The sequence below is a fragment of the Bombus bifarius genome, unplaced genomic scaffold, assembly GCF_011952205.1.
Source record: "Bombus bifarius isolate JDL3187 unplaced genomic scaffold, Bbif_JDL3187 scf7180000009145, whole genome shotgun sequence".
Classification (NCBI taxonomy): Eukaryota; Metazoa; Arthropoda; class Insecta; order Hymenoptera; family Apidae; genus Bombus; species Bombus bifarius.
The window spans coordinates 2,164,343-2,185,344 of NW_022884930.1; the positions used below are offsets into that span (position 1 = coordinate 2,164,343).

At 32.0% G+C, this 21,002-nt stretch overlaps 5 protein-coding genes and 2 long non-coding RNA genes across 9 annotated transcripts; 3 read left to right on the plus strand and 4 right to left on the minus strand.

Moving 5' to 3' along the window:
* Positions 1 to 66: 66 nt before the first annotated feature.
* On the minus strand, positions 67 to 4,211 carry LOC117213956 (general transcription and DNA repair factor IIH helicase subunit XPB). Of its 2 annotated transcripts, none has more exons than XM_033459704.1 (13): positions 4,005 to 4,211; positions 3,625 to 3,836; positions 3,424 to 3,534; positions 3,029 to 3,349; positions 2,764 to 2,955; positions 2,589 to 2,686; positions 2,105 to 2,508; positions 1,732 to 2,000; positions 1,496 to 1,660; positions 1,242 to 1,428; positions 1,025 to 1,173; positions 827 to 943; positions 67 to 724 (listed from the first exon to the last, which is right to left on the minus strand). In XM_033459704.1, the coding sequence occupies exons 1-13, from the start codon at positions 4,036 to 4,038 to the stop codon at positions 596 to 598; spliced, it is 2,388 nt and encodes a 795-aa protein (XP_033315595.1). In that variant the 5' UTR covers positions 4,039 to 4,211; the 3' UTR covers positions 67 to 595. The 2 variants fall into 2 exon arrangements, with proteins under 2 accessions (XP_033315595.1, XP_033315596.1); XM_033459705.1 differs by having other exon boundaries at positions 3,997 to 4,202.
* A 395-nt stretch (positions 4,212 to 4,606) lies between these two features.
* LOC117213944 (tRNA-dihydrouridine(20) synthase [NAD(P)+]-like) lies at positions 4,607 to 6,665 on the minus strand. 2 transcript variants are annotated; one of them, XM_033459688.1, is made up of 5 exons: positions 6,234 to 6,665; positions 5,634 to 6,147; positions 5,305 to 5,550; positions 4,895 to 5,239; positions 4,607 to 4,821 (listed from the first exon to the last, which is right to left on the minus strand). In XM_033459688.1, the coding sequence occupies exons 1-5, from the start codon at positions 6,421 to 6,423 to the stop codon at positions 4,713 to 4,715; spliced, it is 1,404 nt and encodes a 467-aa protein (XP_033315579.1). In that variant the 5' UTR covers positions 6,424 to 6,665; the 3' UTR covers positions 4,607 to 4,712. The 2 variants fall into 2 exon arrangements, with proteins under 2 accessions (XP_033315579.1, XP_033315580.1); XM_033459689.1 differs by having other exon boundaries at positions 6,224 to 6,365.
* A 37-nt stretch (positions 6,666 to 6,702) lies between these two features.
* On the plus strand, positions 6,703 to 13,435 carry LOC117213943. Its single transcript, XM_033459687.1, has 19 exons — positions 6,703 to 7,105; positions 7,217 to 7,344; positions 7,411 to 7,533; positions 7,608 to 7,759; positions 7,817 to 8,133; positions 8,205 to 8,383; positions 8,450 to 8,941; positions 9,057 to 9,287; positions 9,362 to 9,570; positions 9,631 to 9,894; positions 9,974 to 10,452; positions 10,524 to 10,691; positions 10,763 to 10,976; positions 11,051 to 11,224; positions 11,302 to 11,485; positions 11,546 to 11,744; positions 12,630 to 12,768; positions 12,836 to 13,020; positions 13,092 to 13,435. The coding sequence occupies exons 1-19, from the start codon at positions 7,005 to 7,007 to the stop codon at positions 13,420 to 13,422; spliced, it is 4,269 nt and encodes a 1,422-aa protein (XP_033315578.1). The 5' UTR covers positions 6,703 to 7,004; the 3' UTR covers positions 13,423 to 13,435.
* On the minus strand, positions 10,966 to 11,826 carry LOC117213947. Its single transcript, XR_004488752.1, has 2 exons — positions 11,709 to 11,826; positions 10,966 to 11,156 (listed from the first exon to the last, which is right to left on the minus strand). It is a non-coding gene; the product is annotated as an uncharacterized LOC117213947 (long non-coding RNA).
* Positions 13,436 to 13,532: 97 nt separating the features above from the next.
* On the minus strand, positions 13,533 to 15,968 carry LOC117213946 (26S proteasome non-ATPase regulatory subunit 6-like). Its single transcript, XM_033459692.1, has 2 exons — positions 14,814 to 15,968; positions 13,533 to 14,250 (listed from the first exon to the last, which is right to left on the minus strand). Exons 1-2 carry the CDS (start codon positions 15,966 to 15,968, stop codon positions 13,549 to 13,551), a joined length of 1,857 nt encoding a protein of 618 aa, XP_033315583.1. The 3' UTR covers positions 13,533 to 13,548.
* Positions 15,806 to 17,917, plus strand: LOC117213945 (replication factor C subunit 5). The gene is made up of 8 exons (XM_033459691.1): positions 15,806 to 16,296; positions 16,379 to 16,443; positions 16,521 to 16,648; positions 16,726 to 16,888; positions 16,955 to 17,114; positions 17,177 to 17,388; positions 17,457 to 17,534; positions 17,602 to 17,917. The coding sequence occupies exons 1-8, from the start codon at positions 16,259 to 16,261 to the stop codon at positions 17,745 to 17,747; spliced, it is 990 nt and encodes a 329-aa protein (XP_033315582.1). The 5' UTR covers positions 15,806 to 16,258; the 3' UTR covers positions 17,748 to 17,917.
* A 790-nt stretch (positions 17,918 to 18,707) lies between these two features.
* Positions 18,708 to 19,932, plus strand: LOC117214011. The gene is made up of 2 exons (XR_004488762.1): positions 18,708 to 18,744; positions 19,109 to 19,932. It is a non-coding gene; the product is annotated as an uncharacterized LOC117214011 (long non-coding RNA).
* Positions 19,933 to 21,002: the final 1,070 nt, after the last annotated feature.

Below are 21,002 nucleotides of genomic sequence, written 5' to 3' on the forward strand. Positions count from 1 at the left end.
CTTAATTCATCTTTGTTAAAAATTAGGATGTATGGTATAAGAGTATGGTATGAAAGAATTAAATAATTACGAATGAAATGTTTAATGTTTAGACGACCAAAATGCGTAAACTTTAGCTTTTGATGATTTTACGAACATTATACCGTTATAGCGTTTTACCGTTATACTGTTTTTATCTACTACATCTAAGTTTTATGTCCTCGCCGAGATTATTTAAGGAGCTTCGAATGAATGCAATATCAAACGTATTATAGGTGTGCCAATATTATCGCTCCAAATTAACGCATTTATCAGTAATATCTTTATCGCATTATTTGGATCCAGTTTACATTGGTAAATCGTATTGCTACCACGTAAATCGTGCAAACAGACGTATTAGGTATACAAAGAATAAAGAAATAATCAGTATGTCACTCACGTCGCAAGTTATTGGTCGCCGTTTTTACAAAACGTGATTTGCAAACCTAAATACAAAATTCATATCTCTGAACTCAAGCTCTTTTGTATAGTAAAAGATTGATATTAAAAAATGTACACTAAGGAAAGATTTTATATGTTATTTTTTAAATACTTTTATATATACAATCCAAATTTTTTATGTCCTAAATTTTTTAAACAGCGGATGTTTATTTGCTGTAGACGAACTAGGAGCCTTTTTATATTCGTAATAAACTGCATCGTCCGCGCCTGACATCGAAGTCATGTTTCCGGCTTTACGTACAATCTGAAATAATAGTTTAGGTAAAGTAAAACAAACAACAAAATACATGACATTTTCTAATTTGATGAGTATAATTTTTAGTCACATTAATATCTTAAAACTTACAGGTCTGGGTCCTTCTCCAGGTATTCTTTCCTCGTCCGCATCAATGTCACTCGCAGATAGGACTTGTTGTAGCAAATGACCCTGTTCTTCTCTAGATGTATACATCAAATCTGGTTCCTATTTTAATAATCAAAGAAATAAAATCTAAAGTAATTTTACAAAATCATTATTCAATGTTACTAGTTACATAATACGCACTTCTTCCATTCCTGCAAGTTTTGTAATGACCTTGTAAGCATATCCTTGGTTTACAAGAAAACGCTGACGCTTTCTCGAGTAATTCATTTCCATCGTATCTAGTGATACCAAAGTGTAAAAAAACGCATTGTATTCCTCCGCGATGGCACCTGTGAAAGAATTTAATATTTACTATGTCTAATTCGTTCCATGTAAAATAACTTTTAGTGAATTGTACCTTTTTTAGCTCTTAAAATTCGTCCTAAACGTTGTGCTTCTTGACGTCGTGAACCGCCGTGCGAAGATATTTGAATTAAGACATTAGCCTCTGGTAAATCAAAGGAAGTGTCTGCCACTTTACTCACAAATATGGTATTTACTTTAGTGTTGAATTTGAAATTTTGCAAAATTTGTATTCGTTCGCTCTGAAATTATTTGTGTCGTAAGGTATCTTGCGATTGATATGGTTTCCATTTTTATATTTATACTTACTTGACTAGTGGGACCATAGATATACGGTTTGTTCATTTTAATGGCATAATGTTTCAAAGCAAAAACGTTATCTGAGAAAACAATGGTTTTATCGCCACGCCTTTCATGATATCGTATTAAATATTGGCAGCAACGAAATTTGTTAGGATTCATCACATAAAGTAACTGCAAATAGAATAGTATTTAAAAGTTGTCAAATATATCAAATGAAATTAAATTAATATGCGATTATTTACCAATTTTTTAGTCATTTTGCAACCAAGATATTCTCTATAAAATTCCGGCGACATAGGACACCAAACTTCGGCACATTGTACTCTTGCGATAAAGCCTCTTTTTTGCAATTCTAACCAGTTGGCCTCGTACAGTTTAGGTCCAATCAGAAAATTGAGATCAGCAATTTTATCATCTTCTCGAAGTAATGTCGCGGTCAATCCCAATTTACAATGGGACTGAACGATTGTTAACACTCTTCTGAACATTTTTGCAGGAATCGTATGTACCTCTAAGAGCATGTATATGTATATTAAATGTAAAATGTATATGTATATTAAATAATTTAATGAAAATCTGTAATTCGATCTATTTTGTTTTGAAAAAGTATATTACCATCTAAAACCATAATTCCCCATTCCTGTTCTTGGAGCCATCGCATAGTTTGTTCCGCTTCCCATGAACGTTTTTGTGTATGAGTGATCATAGAATATGTTGTGATTAAAATTCCACAACCCATAGGTTTGTCCTTTGCTTCGCTTGTGAATCGACAAATCATTGAATCGTCCGCGGTGGACCACATTTTAAATTGTTGCTTCCATTGTTCTACCGATACTCCAGAATTACATAAGACTAACGCACGTTTCCGAACTGTACAACAAGCTGTTACTCCAACTAAACTTTTACCGGCACCGCAAGGTAAAACAATAACGCCTGATCTAGCACGCCCATTTCCGAACATCTTTCTTAAACTCTTCTCCTGATAGGGCCTCAGTACAGCCGACGGTTTCAAATCAATGCTAAAATATAATTTAGTAATTTTACAGACACCTTTTGCTACATATATAAGACACAATTCTGTTATACTACTCTATCGTACTTTATGTCTGGATTTACGGTATCATTGCGAAAATCATATTCTGCCAATAACGGGTACTCCAATTCTATACATCTTTTTTGGATAACTTCAATTTTTTCCTACAACATAATTTTTTACAAATATTCAATAACACGTGAAATTTTACTTCGTGTAAATTAAGATAAAAATTCCGTACCTGATTTACTTCAAAACTAACTGTCTTTAATTCGTGTTCCTCTTCTTCATCTTCATCCTCTTTATCCATTTTATCATAGAAGGTAGTAATATCTTCGGGAACAGCAGCTACTTCTGCTGGAACCTGATCGTTAGTCGTTTCTGTTATTTTAGTGTTTCCAGTTGGAACATTAGTCACTGCTTTTGCTCCAAACTAGGAAAGATAGAAAATATTGGTATTGTACTTCATCAAAATAATTACGCTATTAATATTCAAAAAGTATTACCTGTGGTGCTTTTGTTTTGCTTTGAACATTTGTGATTATCTCATCTTTTTCATCTTCTATAGTCTTTTTCAACCTACATTCTTGAATTACAGGATCCTTCAGTAATTTTTGTAATACCTCGGGATATGGAGATTCGACAAAATATTTATTGTGCTTTAATACCAACTTTACTTTGCCATATGACAATGTACACAATTTTATAAATTCTATAATCCCATCAGGAATACTAGTTTTACTAAGTCTTTTTAAATATTCTATTATATCATGAGTTTGAAGCCCAACACTAACAGCAGCATACAAAGAATAAGCAGTTAATTTATACTAAAATAAAATTTGAATTATGAAAATTTTTTATATTTTATATGAGCAAATTTGATATTTAATTATATTTTTACCTCATGAATGTGTTCTGGACGACATACTGGCTCTGAGATAGCAATTAAAAAATCATGAGCATGTTTGTATACAGGTGAAAAAGATTCTAAAAAAATATGCCCATTTGGCGCCTAAAAAAATTTTAATAATAACATAATCTGTATACATATGTTAAAAAAATCAGATTATAAGAGATTGATTAACATTAAAAATAACATTACCACCCAAAGTGGCCTTAAAGTACAATCAGATTTTAAAATCATCTGCGAACGATAATCCTTTGCACCAAATTCATCTTCCAATGCTGTATCATCTTGTTTTTCAACATCATTTTTGGCTGCATCAGGTATACCTTCAGTTTCATTATCATCTAAAGTATCATCGTCATTGTATTCTTCTGGATCCTCTTTACGCTTTTTCCATTTACCTCTATCTGTAAAAGTAAGTGACAGCTTTCATTACAATATCAAATAACTTGACATTCATATATAATTGTAATAAAAATTATCTTAACTCTTATTTTATTGAAATTGCTCTAAAAATAATAAAATTTATAGGTAAAAATTGTAAAACATTTTAATGAAATAAGATACCTTCATACCATTGTCCTTTTTAAAACGTTTTGGTGGGCCCATTATTAATTAACAATTTAATTGTTAAATTATAAATAGTTACTTTTAACGCTGATTTATTATTTTCTCTAATTTATTTATCACTTAAATCAGAATTAATAATTTTTTAGGAGACTAGAATACCAACAACGTTAACACAATCCGAAAAATGGTTAGTCATAGACAAAATATAGTATAGATATACCTAACATCGGATGTAATTTTTTGTTAGGCTAGATACACAAAAGTTAAACTACTTAAGTCTTTAGTAAGAATTTTTAACTCTATAAATAATGATATCATGATATGATATACATTTTTTTATATTTTTAGCATTTAGACTGATTTATATAAAAAAGCATCTTTATTTGTATTATGAATGATAACCACTGATATTATTGTTCTATTATTCTTGAATGATAACCACTGATTATAATGACTTCTTGTTGTTACTGAAAAATTTATATTATAAAACGAATATTGTAATGTTAATATTGTGATATTTTTAAAATATCTAGAAATATTAAAAATTATTCATATATAACGCTGCTGTTAGAAAGGATAAGTAAAAACATTATATTTCTCTGTATTGGAAAAATGTTTTTTTATTAATAACAAAATTAATAAAAAAATATGAGGTCAGTTTTCAAAAATCGTGATGTAATAATTGATTACTCCTATTCTTCGCTCATAGGTTATCAACAAGGAACATTGCAGTTTGTAGCAAGAGCTTTCTTATTGACTAGACCTAAGGAAAAAAGACAAACCAGAGCAGCACCTTGTTCTGCCCACTTTTTATTTTTTTCCCTAAAATAATTTAAAGTACATTTACGTTAATAAAATAAAAGTATGTAACATAATATACAATTCTGTCTATTACCAGAAGGATGATCCATATCTCCGTCCATCGACGGTAACGATGGATTGAAATAATTTTCCCTTTTGTTGTGTATCATAATTTGGCTTTTTTTTCCTTTGAGTTTGCGTCCATTTATGTAAAATAGTTTTTGGTAGTTCAAGATCTGTTACATAATTATTTCTTAAAAACGCACAATGCATTAAGGTTACGTCCTCCTCCTTTGAAATCTTTCTTTTATTTGATGCTTGTCCCTCATCCTGTTTTCCGTCTTCTCTCATAGGTGAAACTTGAGATCTTCCCAATAGACCTTTTTCTTCAAATTCTTTTTTCTTTGAAAGACAATAATCAATTAAGTTCCATAAATCACTAAAACAAGATACTGATTAATGTCACAATAAATGGTCATATTATTCTAACAACATTAATCATACCATATTTGCTCTAAAGTTTGAGAACTAAGGAACTTCTTGCCTAATGTTGATTCCTGCTGTTCCCTAAGTATATTTTGTATACAGTACTTAGTATTTGAAGGTGAATTATCACAATCCACAGCATATTTTAAATATGATTTTATTACATCTTCCATGGGAAGTAAACCTTCTTTACTAAATATTGAACAGTTCCATTGAGCTGCACGTGCAAGCATCACACTACTGCATCCTGTTATTTCCTTAAATCTGTAAATAAATAACTGCAGTTACTTTTAATTTGTGCAAACAATATATGTATTTTTAAAGGTAAAATTCAAGTAAAGCATTACTTGAAGATATCAGAATATTTTTGTATTTCTTTTGACCCTCCATTTGCTATAACTGGTATAGCAAGCCTATCAGATATTTTCTTCAGAACATCATTACGGTTCATATGTTGTGGTCTTTCATTAACAGTTCGACCATGAACCGCAATTGCTGATATACCAGTCGATTGTAAAAGTTCACAAAGTTCTAAAGTTTTATTTAAATCTGGCAATACACGAATTTTACAAGTTACAGGAATGCTCAAATTATCTACTAAAGTTTTTAAAATATTTGTAGCTATTTCTGGTTCTTTCAGAAGAGCTGCACCCATTTTTCCTACCAAGGAAAATAGTTTGGGACAACCCATATTTAAATCAATTCCAGCAACATCTTGTTCTACCATTTTGGCTACTTTCAATGCTCTTGTTGCATCGCAAGTACCAATTTGTAAAACTACTTTATTTCTCTCTTTAAGACATGTTCGAAAAGTCACTGTACCATCTGTTTTATCTATGTAATCAATTGTACCTAAAACATCTAAAGAAGAATTCATTAAAGTAACTTTTCTAATTCTTTAAACCAGGCTAGTTTTGATGAATATTTTAATACTAACATTTTCTTACCATTTTCACGACGAAATGATCGTAATAATTTCCAGTCTATTAATTCTTCCGTGTACACTATATCAGCTCCATAATCAAGTGCAAGAAGACGCATAGGAAGAGTACCAATTCGTACCATAGGTGCTAATATAAGTTTATTCTCATAATTTAATCTTTTCCTTTCCATCGTCATCCCTGCCTTTTCGTTCATTCTATTGTCAATATGTTACAATTTTTATTGTGATCTTGAAAATGTAAACTTTAATGCGGTCACAACGAATTAGGATATTTACTATAAAACATATAATTCTAATAATTTCTTATCGATACTTTTTTATCGATGCATTATTAAGATAAAAATATCTTTTCTTTTCAACATCTCTCTTACAGAAAATTAATAACTGTTTATGAATTATTTAGTACAGTGTCACACATGTTGTCGATTCCTTCTTATAACGAATAATGATAATGATACACGTGATGGTTTGCTTCGGGAATATTTAGGCTAGATGGCAGTTTCATTATATTCACCGTATGTGAATCGTTGATCCAACATAGTAAGAATTTCATGTTCTATGTTTGATGATCACAGAATACTTTCAAATTTGAACGCTAAGATCGATCAACTGTCAAACAATACGTTGAGTTGCGAGTAATATGGTACAATCTCTCCTTTGTTTCATTAATTTGGCGATTGATAAATCGCTTAGAATCTTCAACGTGTACGAATTGTATCTATGAGAGATTAGCGGTCAACAGTGATTGAACGACAGACAAAGAAAAATTTTGATAATGTTCACACCATTAAAGCCCACAGAAGCAGATTTTATCGACGTGACTGTTTTAAGTACTCCTCAGCCACAAGCAACTTCAACTGTACAAAGAAAAAACACGTGAGTTTGTCTTGTCTGTAAATTTTGTATTTCACAAGTTCTGAATAATACGATATAATTCAAATGGTTATGATATGTTATTAGAAAAAAAAAATTAATTACTCTTTTCAGATTGGAAAACAATGTTCTTAATAGGGATATTGAAGAGGCTATTTGTAAACAATTTGTTAAAGACAAAAATGATATTACGCGGAAGTCTACTGAGTCATCTCTTGGAATACTGGACAGTATATCTTCCTGTAAATTCTGTACTGTGTTTTATATAGTTTATAGTGATGGTCATGATAAATAATGTATCTTTATAGTTTTAGCTGAAGTAAGTGGAATAGAAGAAGTAGAGAAACAAAGTGAGAATAAATTGGACATAGAATGTGCTAGAAAGCTACTTCAAAGATGTAGTGATATAAAAAGTGCATCTATTACATATGGTAAAAACCTTAATTTTTTAAACATAAGTCTCTATTTGTAGATAAATATTGAATATGGCTTCTTACTATTGCAGATACAAACAAAGAAAACAATACAAATATTCAAAATTTATCTAGTAATATCATTCCTTCAACATTAATTGATTATGGTCAATCCGTATGTTCCAATCAAATTAATCTTCAGAATGAAAATATCTCACATTCAGTTAAGGATAAAGCAAATAGTGTAAGTATGATTTTTTATGAAGAATTGGTTGGGATAATTTATGAGTGTCATATATAGGTTGTTTTTGAGCCAAAAGAGATCAGTGCACGTTCATCTGGATTAAGTAGAAATTCAGAAAATAATTTATCATCATCAGCTTCAAGTAAAAGTTTGAATCAAATAACATTTGATTCAACAACTGCTGAATTGATGGCTCAATTTAATAATGAAGATTTTCGTCCAGCTTCTGAAATGGTCAATCAAATGTTAGCTGATGAAGTATCTTGGCAACAAAATTATCCCTATGCTCTTCCCACAACAGCTTCTTCTGAAAAAGAATACTTAAACTTATCCTGTTTTTCTGGCATCATAGGTGAACTAGATTTATCAGTAGAGTAAGTACATAATTGCAAATATTTTGCATTGCAAATATTATTAAATATAATCAAATACGATTAAATTTTAGATCCTGCGCTGGACATAAGGTATCTGTGAGTGAATTTTTTAGAAGAAAATGTGGAAATTTTGGAGAATTATCGGATACTGGGTTAGAAAGGCCAAGTTTGGGTCTATCAGTAAACAGTCCAAAAAAGAAAGATCATCTTATACCTCTAGTTGATTCAACTTGCTCTTCTGTAACAGAAGGTATTACTTATTTGCATTTATTGAAATAAATTTCTTGTATATCTAAAAGGCTATTTCTTCTTGTAGATTCCTCAATTGGATCTAATATCGCAAAAGATAAAACTCAAAATATTCCAAATATAACAAGAGATGTGGAAGAGCAAAGTATTATGAGTTTGACCAGTATCGCTCAAGCACTACAGGATATCGATAGTGGCACGCCACGAAGATTAGTGGATCAACTCATCATGGCAAAGAAAAAGAAAAAATCCACGCAAGTGCAAGAGAAGAGTGTAGCTAGAGATACTTACACATTATCGCCTTCAAGTAGAAAATCCATGCCTGCTACTTCAAATAGAAATATAGATAATTTTGGAAAAGATGTGGGATTACTAAATCTTTCTTCAAAATTATCTTTAGATAGTAAAATCATCAATGAAACTGTAGATATTAAACATTCTATTCCAAGAATGCTTTCATTTGACTCTAACTCAGGTACAAAAATAAACTATGAGGCGATTTCTCAGGAACTTAAGAAAGAGTTAAGTAGTGGAAACTTACCATCCTTATACAGTCAAGGTATAGTTTTTTCCTAAAAATTTTAAGTTTTAATCAACTAATAAGTTGTTTGAATAAATTAAGTTTAAAACTATTCCTATATTTCACTTCACTCAAAGAATATTATCTCTTTTAGAGCTTAAGTCATTGTTGGTAGACTCTACATTAACTCCTCCAAATTATACAGAAAACAAAATATCACCTTATACTTCAAAAATTAACGCAATGATTAGTCACGAGGATAAGTCTACCGGTCTTGAAGAAGAAGAAATAGGAAAAAAAGAAAATATAAAAAAGGAAAATGTTTCGTGTAAAGATAGATCAGAAATTGAAAATATTTCAAATTTACAAGAATCTTATGTTAATAGTAAGATATAACACAATAAGTATATCATCCTCTAATTTGTTCTTTTATGATTTGTTAATTTTTATTTTTTATAGACGTCGTGATTGGTAAAAGTACAGAAGAATTGTGCAGTTGTATCGTTGCTATACCTAGAGAAATTGATATCGAACTCTTAAATAAAAGTGATAGATGGGTCATTTGTGCATTAAGCGTAAATCAAATTCAAGGAGATAAGCATAATGTCCGACTTACACTGCCGAAAGATGTTATTCTTATTAAACCAAATGCAGAACAACATGTTAAGGTAAAAAAAAGACGATTACAAATTTACAGTAATATAAAAATTAAAACATAATTATTTCAGATTACCGTAATAGTGGTGAAAATGTGTAAACCAATTATTGCAGTTTTAAACATAACAGTATCAGATATGGTAACAAGAATTGAATGGATTATGAAACATATTATATGTCTCAAACCCGAAGAAATTGATATAAACGTGTCAAACCCTTCTCAAAAAAAAGAATTAGATTTTCAGTATATTGCTGAAAATAGCATAGCAGTCTTACCTATTACAATAAAAAATAAAAATAATGTCGATGTACCCATCAAAATTTCTATACTACAGGTGATAATTCCATCTAATTAATTTCATATGTATTTTATTTGTTATGTCTGCTATCTTTTTTTTTTTTAATGCAATGTAGAATGAACCAGCAATATTTAGCTTAGAAAATCCAGAAGAATCACAACACATTACTCTTAAATCTCAAGAAGTACGCACTACAAATGTTCAATGCAAGGCTGTTGCGCAAAAAAATACTGAGACGCAACAACGATCCTTACAACATTACGCTGGCACTTTAATAATTCAAAACGAAAGTACTCCAGAGAACAGTATAATAATCCAAGAAATTCCTCTTATTGTACAAGTAGGAATTTATAAGATACAAACTATTGATACAGACTTACCTTTGGTCGTTCCTAACAAACAAAGCAAGCCCTTGACCGTGATTAATCTTGGGACGATACCGACGCTAATAACAGCTTCATTTATCCAAGAAATTGAATTAACAAAAAATTCAAAATATTTCTCAGTTGAACCAGAAAATTTACTTGTGCAACCTAGGGAAACTGGGTGCTTCTTTATTACATACAAGCAACAAACATCAGGCACTCCTAAAATGTGAGAGGACATTTTATAAACCTATATAATATCATAAATGTCTTTTTATTGTTTTTTGCATATATTTATAGGTATGCAAAAATTAAATTAACTGCTGGTGGCGATGATCATTACTATTCTGTAATCGGAGAATCAAACACATATACAGAGGCAGAAAATGAAAATGTTCGATGTGAAACACCTCAGTATTTACCACCTGTTAGTTCTCCATCGTCTCCGCATAGCGTGGTTTCAAACAAGTAAATTTAATATTATATGTTATATTAAGCTTCTACAAAGTTTTACATGTTGACATTTTACACGATAATAGGTCGGGCGTATCTGGCAGAAATTCGCCTCTTAGTTCAGTATCTGGTTCAACTGTTACTGGCGATAAAATTCCTATCAGAACAACTCACGCTGCTCTGATATGGAATAGCGTGAAAACAGGAAAGTCAGAAATTAGGGAATTCACTATTCGTAATACAAGTAACAACAAAATAAGGATACAAGCTATTATATCGGACAGTGAAAAAAATTTTCGAGTAATATATTTAATCCACTGGAATATCATTTAATTAATATTTTACATTTATAAAAACATTTGACATTCTCTCAGTTTCTTCGAGAACGACAGCCCGTTGGTATTATTGTATTAGCTCTGCAAGGTTTGGAAAGTAGGATGCTGTCCGTTCTATTTAGTCCTCATCATATAGGCGCAGCGGCTGGAAAAATAATATTCAGACACTATGAGCCAAAAAGAGAAGAGTCTGAATCTGGATCTTCAAAAGTGGTAAATAAACGTATTGTTTGTTGAAACTCTCATAAATTAATTAATATTTGAATCTATTTGTAATATATCATTTGCAGCTATTTCTATATGGTTATGGGGGTTATAGCAAAGTTGAAATTTCAGAAGCATTTAAAGACACAGGCGGAAAAATGTGGTTATCCCTTGGTATTTTAAGGTGCGGAAGAACTCCACGTGCAAAGATCAAATTACAAAATATTGGAGATCTGTGTTCCTATGTTAAAATCAAATTAATACCCAAAGGTATCTTAAGTATATGAATTGTAAATGATCATTTTCTAAATTATTTTTTAATAATCTCAGCTGTATATCCTACTATGGCATCGAGTTGGCAAGTAAATCCAACTGAATTGTTGCTAAATTCGAAAGAAATTCAATGGGTGACTGTGGAATTTGAACCGCGAAAGGAAGATCTAGCTTTACTGCAACGATCTAATGTCTCACATGTTGGAACCCTATTAATTACCCATGGAGATGAACCTACGCGCTGGCGAATTCGTAGGTGAGTAATATTAACACGTTGACTGTCACGATACCTGTATTCGGGTGTCGGCAAAGGTCGGGCCGCGTAACCCATATTCGGGTGGCGCTTATTTGACTACTTGCAAAGGATCGTCGTAGGTATTTGAAAAGATATTCCAGAGGAAATAATAGAACTGTTGAATTGTTATAAAAGTAATACGAAAATGGTTTATTAAAAAAATTATTTAGAATGTAAAACTTTAAAGCATTCTATAGATAACTGAGGTTGGTTGGGACAATTTGGACAATAAGTTGTTGTATTCTTCAAATTCTTTTGTGCCTTTATTCGGTCCATTCGACGTCTTTTATTCGCATAACATAGTTTGCATCTTCTAATGCTTCTTCCGGAATCATTTTTCCGAACGGCGATATTATGCTGATTCCGTCGAAGACAAGGATTTTTTGTATTTTCAGGCAACCCTAATAATTTTGCAATTAATAATTCTCTAAATATTCTAATATTTATATCCTTCCTTGTTGCAATTTTGTAAACCGTCAAAGCGTTTACAACAGAATTTCCCAGAAGGAGTTGAATGCCAAGTTTTCTGTACCATTTGATTCTTTTTCTAATTGTGGTGGCATAAAAAACCATTTGGTCGGAATAATCTATACCACACTTTCCTTCATTATATTCAACAACAGCTAGTGGTTTTAATGTTGCGAACAAACGAAACGAAAGATTCTTGAGACCACCACATGAGCGACTCGCATTACTAAAATATCGATGAGAGCACCTAGCAGAGAACGCTTGGTACTGCTGCACGCGTGGCCTGACGGAGATTTCTTTGAAAACACGCGTGGCAGTCAACGTGTTAAGTTTATAAAAAATTATTCTACTTTTCATTTTTTTATTTTTTATTTTTAGATTATATAATAAAATGAAAGAAACAGGCGAATTGAGTGGAAATGAAAATGAAACTTTTAGGAATATTATTCAACCATTATGTAAAACTTTTTCTGGAGAACAATTAATATCGGATATAAATGCTGTACGAGATTCAGTGGTAAGTAACAAGGAATTTACTAACTGCTCTAATTAATAAATTATTTATAAATCTAAATATTATTTAGCAAAATCTTGGGGACCTTTGTCAAGGGATTCATCAACATGAAATAATGTTAACGGTGGAAGTGTGCGCCGATGAAACTATGTCCGTTCTTCACGATAATGCCGACGAATCACAAATGTTTTATTCTCTTTGTAGTGACAATAGTCATATATATGAAGGAAATGGTGAAAGTTTCCTACCCTCAGAGTGAGTGTAATAAATAACTTAAATGTCATAAAGTTCAATAGACATTGATGTTTACTTAAAGAAATCTTCAGGACTTTTGTAGCAAATAGTACATTTCAAAACGGCATGAATGCAGACGATTTTATGATTAGCCCATCTGTTGTAATTTTAACTCCACCGACTAGATCAGAAGCAGTTGTAACAATAAGAAGTCCTTGTACTGTGGCAGAACCGTTTGAAACTTTTTTATCAAATACGGAGTATTTAAGAGTCGTTCCTGCGGAAGGAATGATACCTACTAGAAGAGATTTTCAACTAAAAATACAGTGTAAACGAAAAATCGAACGGAATCTCAACGCGGTTCTTGAAATTTATACCGAGAACAAAAAGTTTGATGTACAAATAAAAGTAACAGTTAAGTAATTGTAAATTGAAATCTTAGAATTAATTTTTTATTGAAGTATTTATTATACAGATACTACAATCCTATAGCTTTTAATTTTTATATCAGCAATATTTTTACTATAAATAAATTAATCAATAAAATCTTTATTTGTTCATAACATATTCCCTTAATGCATCATGGTGTACATTATTTATCTTAAATTGTACATTATGCCGTGACTGGAGAGCTTGTATTATTTGGACCATATTCTCTACATCAGACATTCCAGAATGTAATTTTCCAATCAAAGGAAGGTTAAGATGTAAAAGCATATCTGTTAAATTTCGTGGATAATGATCTATTGCGTCACAAAAGCTACCTTTTAAATTTATCCACTTCATAAATTGCTTAGGTAATGATATATTTTCTAACTCGCATTGGCTTGGTAACATGAACTTTAAGTCCCAATCACCGCATGTAACAAATGCAGAATCGTTCCCGTCTTTAAAATATTTGTGTTCTTCTAACCAATTACAAAATGTTCCAAACACTTCTGGAAAGTAAGGTTGATTGTCTACCAGGTCCTGCATGATTCCAGTAAGTTCTGTACAAAATGGAGTAAGCTGAGGATGGTATTTTGGCTTAATATACTCGTGAAAGACGTTTTCAACTTTCCAACTTGTCGTAGACACTGCTGCACAGGGAAACTCGATAATTTCTTGTGGATCAATTTTCTCGTATTTTTTGCAAGTGCATTCAAAGTCCAGTACAAGCAAATAATTGAACGGTTGCTTAATTTCTTTGGTTCCTTTGTAAATTGATCGAGGATATTTCGTGAGAATTCGTTTCGCCATTATTTCATTAAACTCATGAAAAAAATAATTACTATAACCTCTGTTAAAACGAAACAAAACGTTCCAGAATATATACAGGATTAAATAAGGTTAGAAAATAAATGGTTTATTGAACTGGAGGATTCCTAACGCCACTTATTTAGTTACAACATTTGTAAACAAAAAAACTTAAAGCATATTTTTTTTTTAATTGACAAATACTATTTAAGATACTATCAAACACTTAAAAATACGTCAGATTCTGGACATACTTGACGCAAATATTTCAATCACTTCCGTTTTATACTTATAACTAGTAACTAGTGAATGCACGTTTGAATATCAATTTCGAAACGACTTGAAGTTTTTCAATACCGTGGGAATACGAATTACTTTAAACATAATTCGACATTAAAAATTTTTGAATATCCTAGTAAATCTTAAATCTTGAGCCATGAAGGTTTACGAAACTTACATATGTATATAATAATATTGTCACTGATATAATGACATGTCAGACTATCATTGAAGAATAAATTATCATAAAATTAATAATCTACAACTTGACCAAGCTTTTTTAATCGATTAAGTAACGCGTCGCCTCTTTTTATGATATTTTGATAAATTAATCCTCGATCGCATGAAACATCAGGTGCTTGCCCTCTGTTGCAACCAGCAGCGCTGATGGTAACGATCATTCCAGCCACTTTATCGATTTTACAATGCAATTTGCCATTGGCAATAAAATGTGCCACTTCTTGTTCTATGTATTCTTCTGTCACGCCAAATTCTGTCGCCATTCTACTTAAATTGATGGTCCTGTATGCTTGCAATAACTGACAGTATGCCCTCAAACGCATCTCTCTTACGTAATAACGATAATGGAAATGAAGCAAAGGATTTGCTCTAAGCTCGCATTCTATCCAGGCGAGATTTTCGAAGAATTCTTTGTAGTGACAATCATAGAGAGAATAAAAAAATGCTCTGTATTTGGGAGCCTCAGTGAGCAAAGCTTGTTGCAAGAGGCCATTGTTGTTGAATCGAGAATCAAGTTCCGATCGGGATAAGGAAATTATTCCTGATAATGTTGTGTATTCTACGACCTCTTTGAATGGCAATAGTTCATAGGATTCAAAGGTTGGGATACAGTCCAGCAAAAGGCACGCAGCGCGAGGAAAGTTTCGCGTTGCCAGATAGTAAACAGCTTCGTACACTTTCAATTTATTACGACAACACCAATTGCTGCCTGATGCATGAGAACCTTCCATCAGATTTGTTATCTTGGTAATTATTTGCCCCATCGAGCGAATATTATTTTTTATGTGTGCTATTCTAAACAAACCGAATGCAGCTTCGACTTTGATGCTGGATGAATTAGTTTCGTCGTTTATGACGGAGTTCGCAATGTCTGTGGCACGATCGAGATTACCAGTTTCACAAAAGAACTCGAACTTCTCTCGCCAATTTCTTTTTTCAGTGTCCTCAAGAGTCAAATTATCAGAGGACTCTAATTCCTTCCACGTAAGCTCGTTTTCATGCTTCATTGCATCGAGAAGATTCTCGTCAATTTTCCAGTCGAATGCCTTACATACATCTTCGTAGTAACGTGTCATGTTTCCGCGTTTTATTATATCGAGTAATTCAGTTTTTAAGTTCTCATCATTTTGGTATTTTGGCAGAGTTAATTTAAATCGGATTTTGATAAGGAATATATGCTCAGGAGTTCTGTGACACAATTCTGAATTACTCATGACTTTTATTTTTACTCATTAGTCTAATGAATATCATACGATGCCAGTCTTTTGTTTTTCGATTTATATTCGCTTATCATTAGATGTAAAACAATTTGAATTATTAACATATTTTGCATAATGTATTTCGATAGATATATCAACCAATCAGCATGTGCTATTCAAATAAAGAAATGGCGCATTTTCGTTACTCGCAACCGGCATTGATCAAATGAGCGCCAAAACCTATGTAGATTCTAACCTTTTAGGTAACTTTTCAAAGTTTATCATACAAGTTCGAATTATAAACTATGACAGAGAAACCTACTCAAACCACCAATTTACCATGGTAAAGTTTATGTCATCTACAGTGGAGTTTCAAAAATAATCGAATAAGTATAAACAATAACATTGTTATTTTGTTCTTTCAGGGTGGAAAAGTATCGACCGAAAAAATTAGATGATTTGATATCTCACGAGGAAATCATCAAAACTAGTTAGTATATGTGTGAATTTAATGATGTTGCAAAAATGTATGATTATCGTTTATTAAATTATTATTTTGTATTACAGTAAATAAATTCATTGATGAAAATCAGCTTCCTCATCTCCTTTTTTATGGGCCTCCTGGTACAGGGAAAACAAGTACAATACTTGCTTGTGCACGTAAATTATATACACCAGCCCAATTTAATTCAATGGTTTGACTCTTTGTTATATATCATCTTTATTTTGTACAACTTACTATGGTTTATATACAACATTCTTTTCCATACAGGTATTAGAAATGAATGCTTCAGATGATAGAGGTATTGGTATAGTTAGAGGACAGATCCTTAGTTTTGCAAGTACAGGCACAATGTACAGATCTGGTTTTAAATTAATCATCCTTGATGAAGCTGATGCTATGACAAAGGATGCCCAGAATGCTCTTAGGAGAAGTAAGTTGTAACATGAATTATTTGCTTTAAGTATGAAAGACACATTCTATGCAAAAATTGTTTCAGTAATAGAGAAGTACACAGACAATGTAAGGTTTTGTATTATATGTAATTATCTCAGTCAAATTATCCCTGCCCTTCAGTCTCGGTGCACTAAATTTAGGTTTGGCCCATTGTCTACAGACCAAATTTTACCAAGGCTAGATACCATTATTAAAGAAGAGAAGTAGGTATATAAATTATGATAAAATATCGTATCTATTACTAACACTTTTATATATGCTTCAGTTTAAATGTTTCGGAGGATGGAAAACAAGCATTGATAACATTGAGTGGAGGAGATATGAGGAAAGTTTTGAATGTCCTCCAAAGTACTTCGCTTGCTTTCAGTGCAGTAACAGAAGAAAATGTTTATTCTTGTGTAGGACATCCTCTTCCAATTGATATAAAAAACATCATGAATTGGTTGTTGAATGAATCATATGAATTATGTTATTGTAGTATCCTTTTTATATAATTAACTGCAGTTATTCATTTTTAAATTACGATTGCCTTAACACATGTTTAGAAATACAAGACATAAAACTAAAGAAAGGACTGGCATTGCAGGATATATTAACAGAACTGCATCTGTTTGTAAATAAAAGTATGTCTCTTAGTTATCAATTTCATAAAAAATAAGCGAAGATATTAGTTTAATCATTTCGTTTTAGTTGAATTTCCAGATTCCATACTTATCGATTTAGTAATTAAACTAGCCGAAATAGAGAAAAGAGTATCTATTGGTTGTAGTGAAGCGGTACAATTAAATGCCCTCGTTTCAGCATTTCAAAGAGCTCGCGATATCGAGATTTCTTAGTGCGTACAACATTTGAGGATCGAATTCTATGAATTGAGGTAATATCGAATTTGAAGCACTATATTTTCGTATAAAGAATTTTAGAATAATACTTAATTTGGTAAGAATGTATTATTTACGATTGTTACTATGTATAATAAAGAAAAAATTGAGATTTTTAGAAAACCATACACATGAAGCAATGGATTCTCCCACGCGCTCCTATCCACCTTGTTTTTAATTCTATAATAAATTAAATTCTTTCGTGAACGGTATCAAAGCAGTAAATTTCTAAAAATATGTTGTCAAGGACTACATCACAAATCAATCAAATCATCTAAGCGAGTTGCATATAGTGCTTGTTAATTTTTATTTGGTCCTATCCATGTATCCTCGATAATTCATGTGTATGGAACAGTTATAGAAACCTTATCCCCGAAATGATAAGTTTTGCCGGAGTAGTAACCGACAGACGTATTTAGATGTATCTGGTGCAATCACTGTGTGACGATAGCATTTGATCGTACAAGTGAAACAGTGGTCCGACAGTGGTCCGACAAATGTCGCTCAATCGGCACGCGATCATTCAAGTACCATGTCGACAAAAACATATCTAGAGACTAAACATGCAATGCTACACTATTTTCTGCACTGTGAATACTTTCCAGGATGTTATACTTTGGTGATTGATTTGTTTTTTAAACTATGTAATTTAAAAATCTTTGAATTACATTATGCATAGTACACAAATTGTACAATTTTATATATTTAGAACGGAAATGTTCCTTTCAGATTCCTACTTCAGATTTCATATTTCCTTTCAGAATCATGTTTAGAGAAAATGGTTTTCTTATGTTCTATTTCACGTGCAGTAAATCTTTTTCGAAAAATAACTGAAGTTATGTTTCAATTCGCCCATGAATTATAATCCTCGATTATTCTGATATTTGTTTTGGCAATGATTCATATAAAATATTTTTCGTTTAACATGTGTGCCATTATCGATGCCACGGTAACGGTATGTGTTATCCAGTTTTAATTATGCTTCCACGCTCGAAATATTTTGTAACTTTTACCGAAACACGACACTTGCTGGCTTGTTCAATTTCTGTTCATGTTCCGTAATTTCGAAGGGAATTTCCACTTGAACGAGTGGAACTCGGCCGTGAGTGTTTCGTCAACTATAATTGCGTCCTTCGCCTAATTAGTTGGCATTAATAATAATGTATATCAGAGAAGCTCGATGAAATTAGACGATACGAAGGAATATTAATCATTTGATTACCACTAATGAATATGTATCGAAAAACTAGTGCGGTTTTGCGCCAGCGCTCAATTTACATCGCTGGCACGTGTTAATACGTTGTACATTATTGTTACAGCCGTGAATGGAGAAGCTGCTTGCATATATCATAGTCCTGAAAGTGAGGCGAAACTGCTGAAATCGTCCCAGTCTATATCTATGCCTAAGTAGAATAACCTGACACAGGACCGGCACGCTATTATCTTCCTCTCCTTTTCTCTCGTTCTTTGGAATCCTCGCAATTCATTAGCGAATACAGGTCCCCAAACAATTCCTTATGTTATAACCTTATTTCATCAATTTTTAGTTAACTTATTAAAATAAAGTGAAATTGAATTTGATTGTTTATTTTTTAGGGAAAATAGAAGAAATGTGAATATCGTAGAATTATATGTTCTGATTAGATAGGTATTACATCGGAATTGCGATTTAATCACAAATAATCGTAATAAAAGTATAAATTTTAATTCAGAGTTTCACGGATAGTATTAATATAGGCACTACTACTGCCGTGGATGGTTTGCGTTATAAGTTCTTATATCACACATAAACTGCGCTGCGCCGACCTTGTTATACATATATTCCCTTTACATAAAGGAGGATCATGCAACCGAGGATTTTATTCTTCGACTTCGGTTAAGAAGTAATGTAATAATTTTTCTTTCTTTACTTTCTTTTTCCAATTATCATATGCACTGTACAAGTTTTCTTCGTTTTCTTTTTACATTTGTGAAACTTTCCCAAATTAGCATACAACACGCACCTCTTCTTTTCCATTTGTGTTCGCTCGAGTAAAAAAAGGATTCTATTGCTCGTAATTTGTATTCCACGCCTTTTCTCATGCAAACTATTCAAATATTTCAACGGACTGACCAGTGGAGCGCAGATTTATCGGCGGAAAAACGAGCAGACTATAAAGTGTAATGCGTGTACGATAGTACGTAGTGAATTTTCGAGAATTGACTAGCTAACTATTTCATATTGATCACAGTCGTTTTGTACTTCGCACGAGATCGAATCGTTTTACAAAAGCGAAATCGATCAGACAGCGAACCCTGGAATTAATAATTAAATAATATTCATACTCGATATCAAACGAAACTTTCAGCTTAATAAGAACTTCGCAGGGTGAGTACGCGAGCACCCTTACCAGCACGTCGATTCTCCGAGTTATTTCAGCTTGAAAACTTGGCGCAGACGTGCCCTTAACTTTCTGCTTCGAAATAACTAATTCAATTAGTATATCAGCGCTGCTATACCCTTCCCTTCTATGTTTGACTACATCTTTGCATGGTGTATCTAATCTTCGCGCTAACGTTAACTCTCGCATTGCTAATCACCTGATAAAGCTTCGTTGGGAAATCAACTGTTCTCGTCATTTTGATTTTAACGTTTATGGTAAGATAATTGTAGTATTTGATTTGTATAGTCATTTAGACATTTAAGTAAATGCAAAGTAACATGTTTTGAATAAATATAAAGAAATTTGATTACCCATTTTTTTTAAGTCATGTAAAAAAAAATTATATCAGAATTTTGTGTTACTAGAATTTTTCAAGAAGACTTCCAAAGCGTCGTCCATGTTCGATACAGAAGATAGAATAAATACAAACGAATGGAGCATTCTTTACCTTCATCGATATTACACGGCGATGCGTATTTTCAATTAGAGCCATGGAAAAAGAAAGGCTAACAGCAGAACTATCTGGCTCTGCGTCTCTTAGGGATTTTAACGAGATTCGGTGTGGTGAATATGCATTTCGTTCTGATATCCCACGTTACCATCTATAGTCCATTACTAAACTCTATATAATGCTATAACTAAATCTCCGTCTAACTTCAGAGATTTCGACTTTCCAAAGACTTTCGATATAAATACAAGTATCTGGACACTCGCAGAAAGAAGTCTACTCTCCGTCGGGTTGTATCAATGTCGATACAAGAACAGAAAAAGTATAAAATAAGCAGAGAAA

Coding starts and splice junctions, on each gene's coding strand:
- LOC117213946 (XM_033459692.1), bottom strand. CDS start 15,968: ATGAGTAATTCAGAATTGTGTCACAGAACTCCTGAGCATATATTCCTT. Junction 14,251..14,813: donor ATATCATAAAAAGAGGCGAC/GCGTTACTTAAT, acceptor TTTTTTCATGAG/TTTAATGAAATAATGGCGAA.
- LOC117213944 (XM_033459688.1), bottom strand. CDS start 6,423: ATGAACGAAAAGGCAGGGATGACGATGGAAAGGAAAAGATTAAATTAT. Junction 6,148..6,233: donor ATCATTTCGTCGTGAAAATG/GTAAGAAAATGT, acceptor ATTCTTCTTTAG/ATGTTTTAGGTACAATTGAT. Junction 5,551..5,633: donor AAATATTCTGATATCTTCAA/GTAATGCTTTAC, acceptor ATTTATTTACAG/ATTTAAGGAAATAACAGGAT.
- LOC117213956 (XM_033459704.1), bottom strand. CDS start 4,038: ATGGGCCCACCAAAACGTTTTAAAAAGGACAATG. Junction 1,429..1,495: donor TCTATGGTCCCACTAGTCAA/GTAAGTATAAAT, acceptor AAATAATTTCAG/AGCGAACGAATACAAATTTT. Junction 1,174..1,241: donor AATTTTAAGAGCTAAAAAAG/GTACAATTCACT, acceptor ATTCTTTCACAG/GTGCCATCGCGGAGGAATAC.
- LOC117213945 (XM_033459691.1), top strand. CDS start 16,259: ATGACAGAGAAACCTACTCAAACCACCAATTTACCATG. Junction 16,444..16,520: donor CGAGGAAATCATCAAAACTA/GTTAGTATATGT, acceptor TTTGTATTACAG/TAAATAAATTCATTGATGAA. Junction 16,649..16,725: donor CAGCCCAATTTAATTCAATG/GTTTGACTCTTT, acceptor TTTTCCATACAG/GTATTAGAAATGAATGCTTC.
- LOC117213943 (XM_033459687.1), top strand. CDS start 7,005: ATGTTCACACCATTAAAGCCCACAGAAGCAGATTTTATCGACGTGACT. Junction 7,106..7,216: donor ACTGTACAAAGAAAAAACAC/GTGAGTTTGTCT, acceptor TACTCTTTTCAG/ATTGGAAAACAATGTTCTTA. Junction 7,345..7,410: donor ACTGGACAGTATATCTTCCT/GTAAATTCTGTA, acceptor GTATCTTTATAG/TTTTAGCTGAAGTAAGTGGA.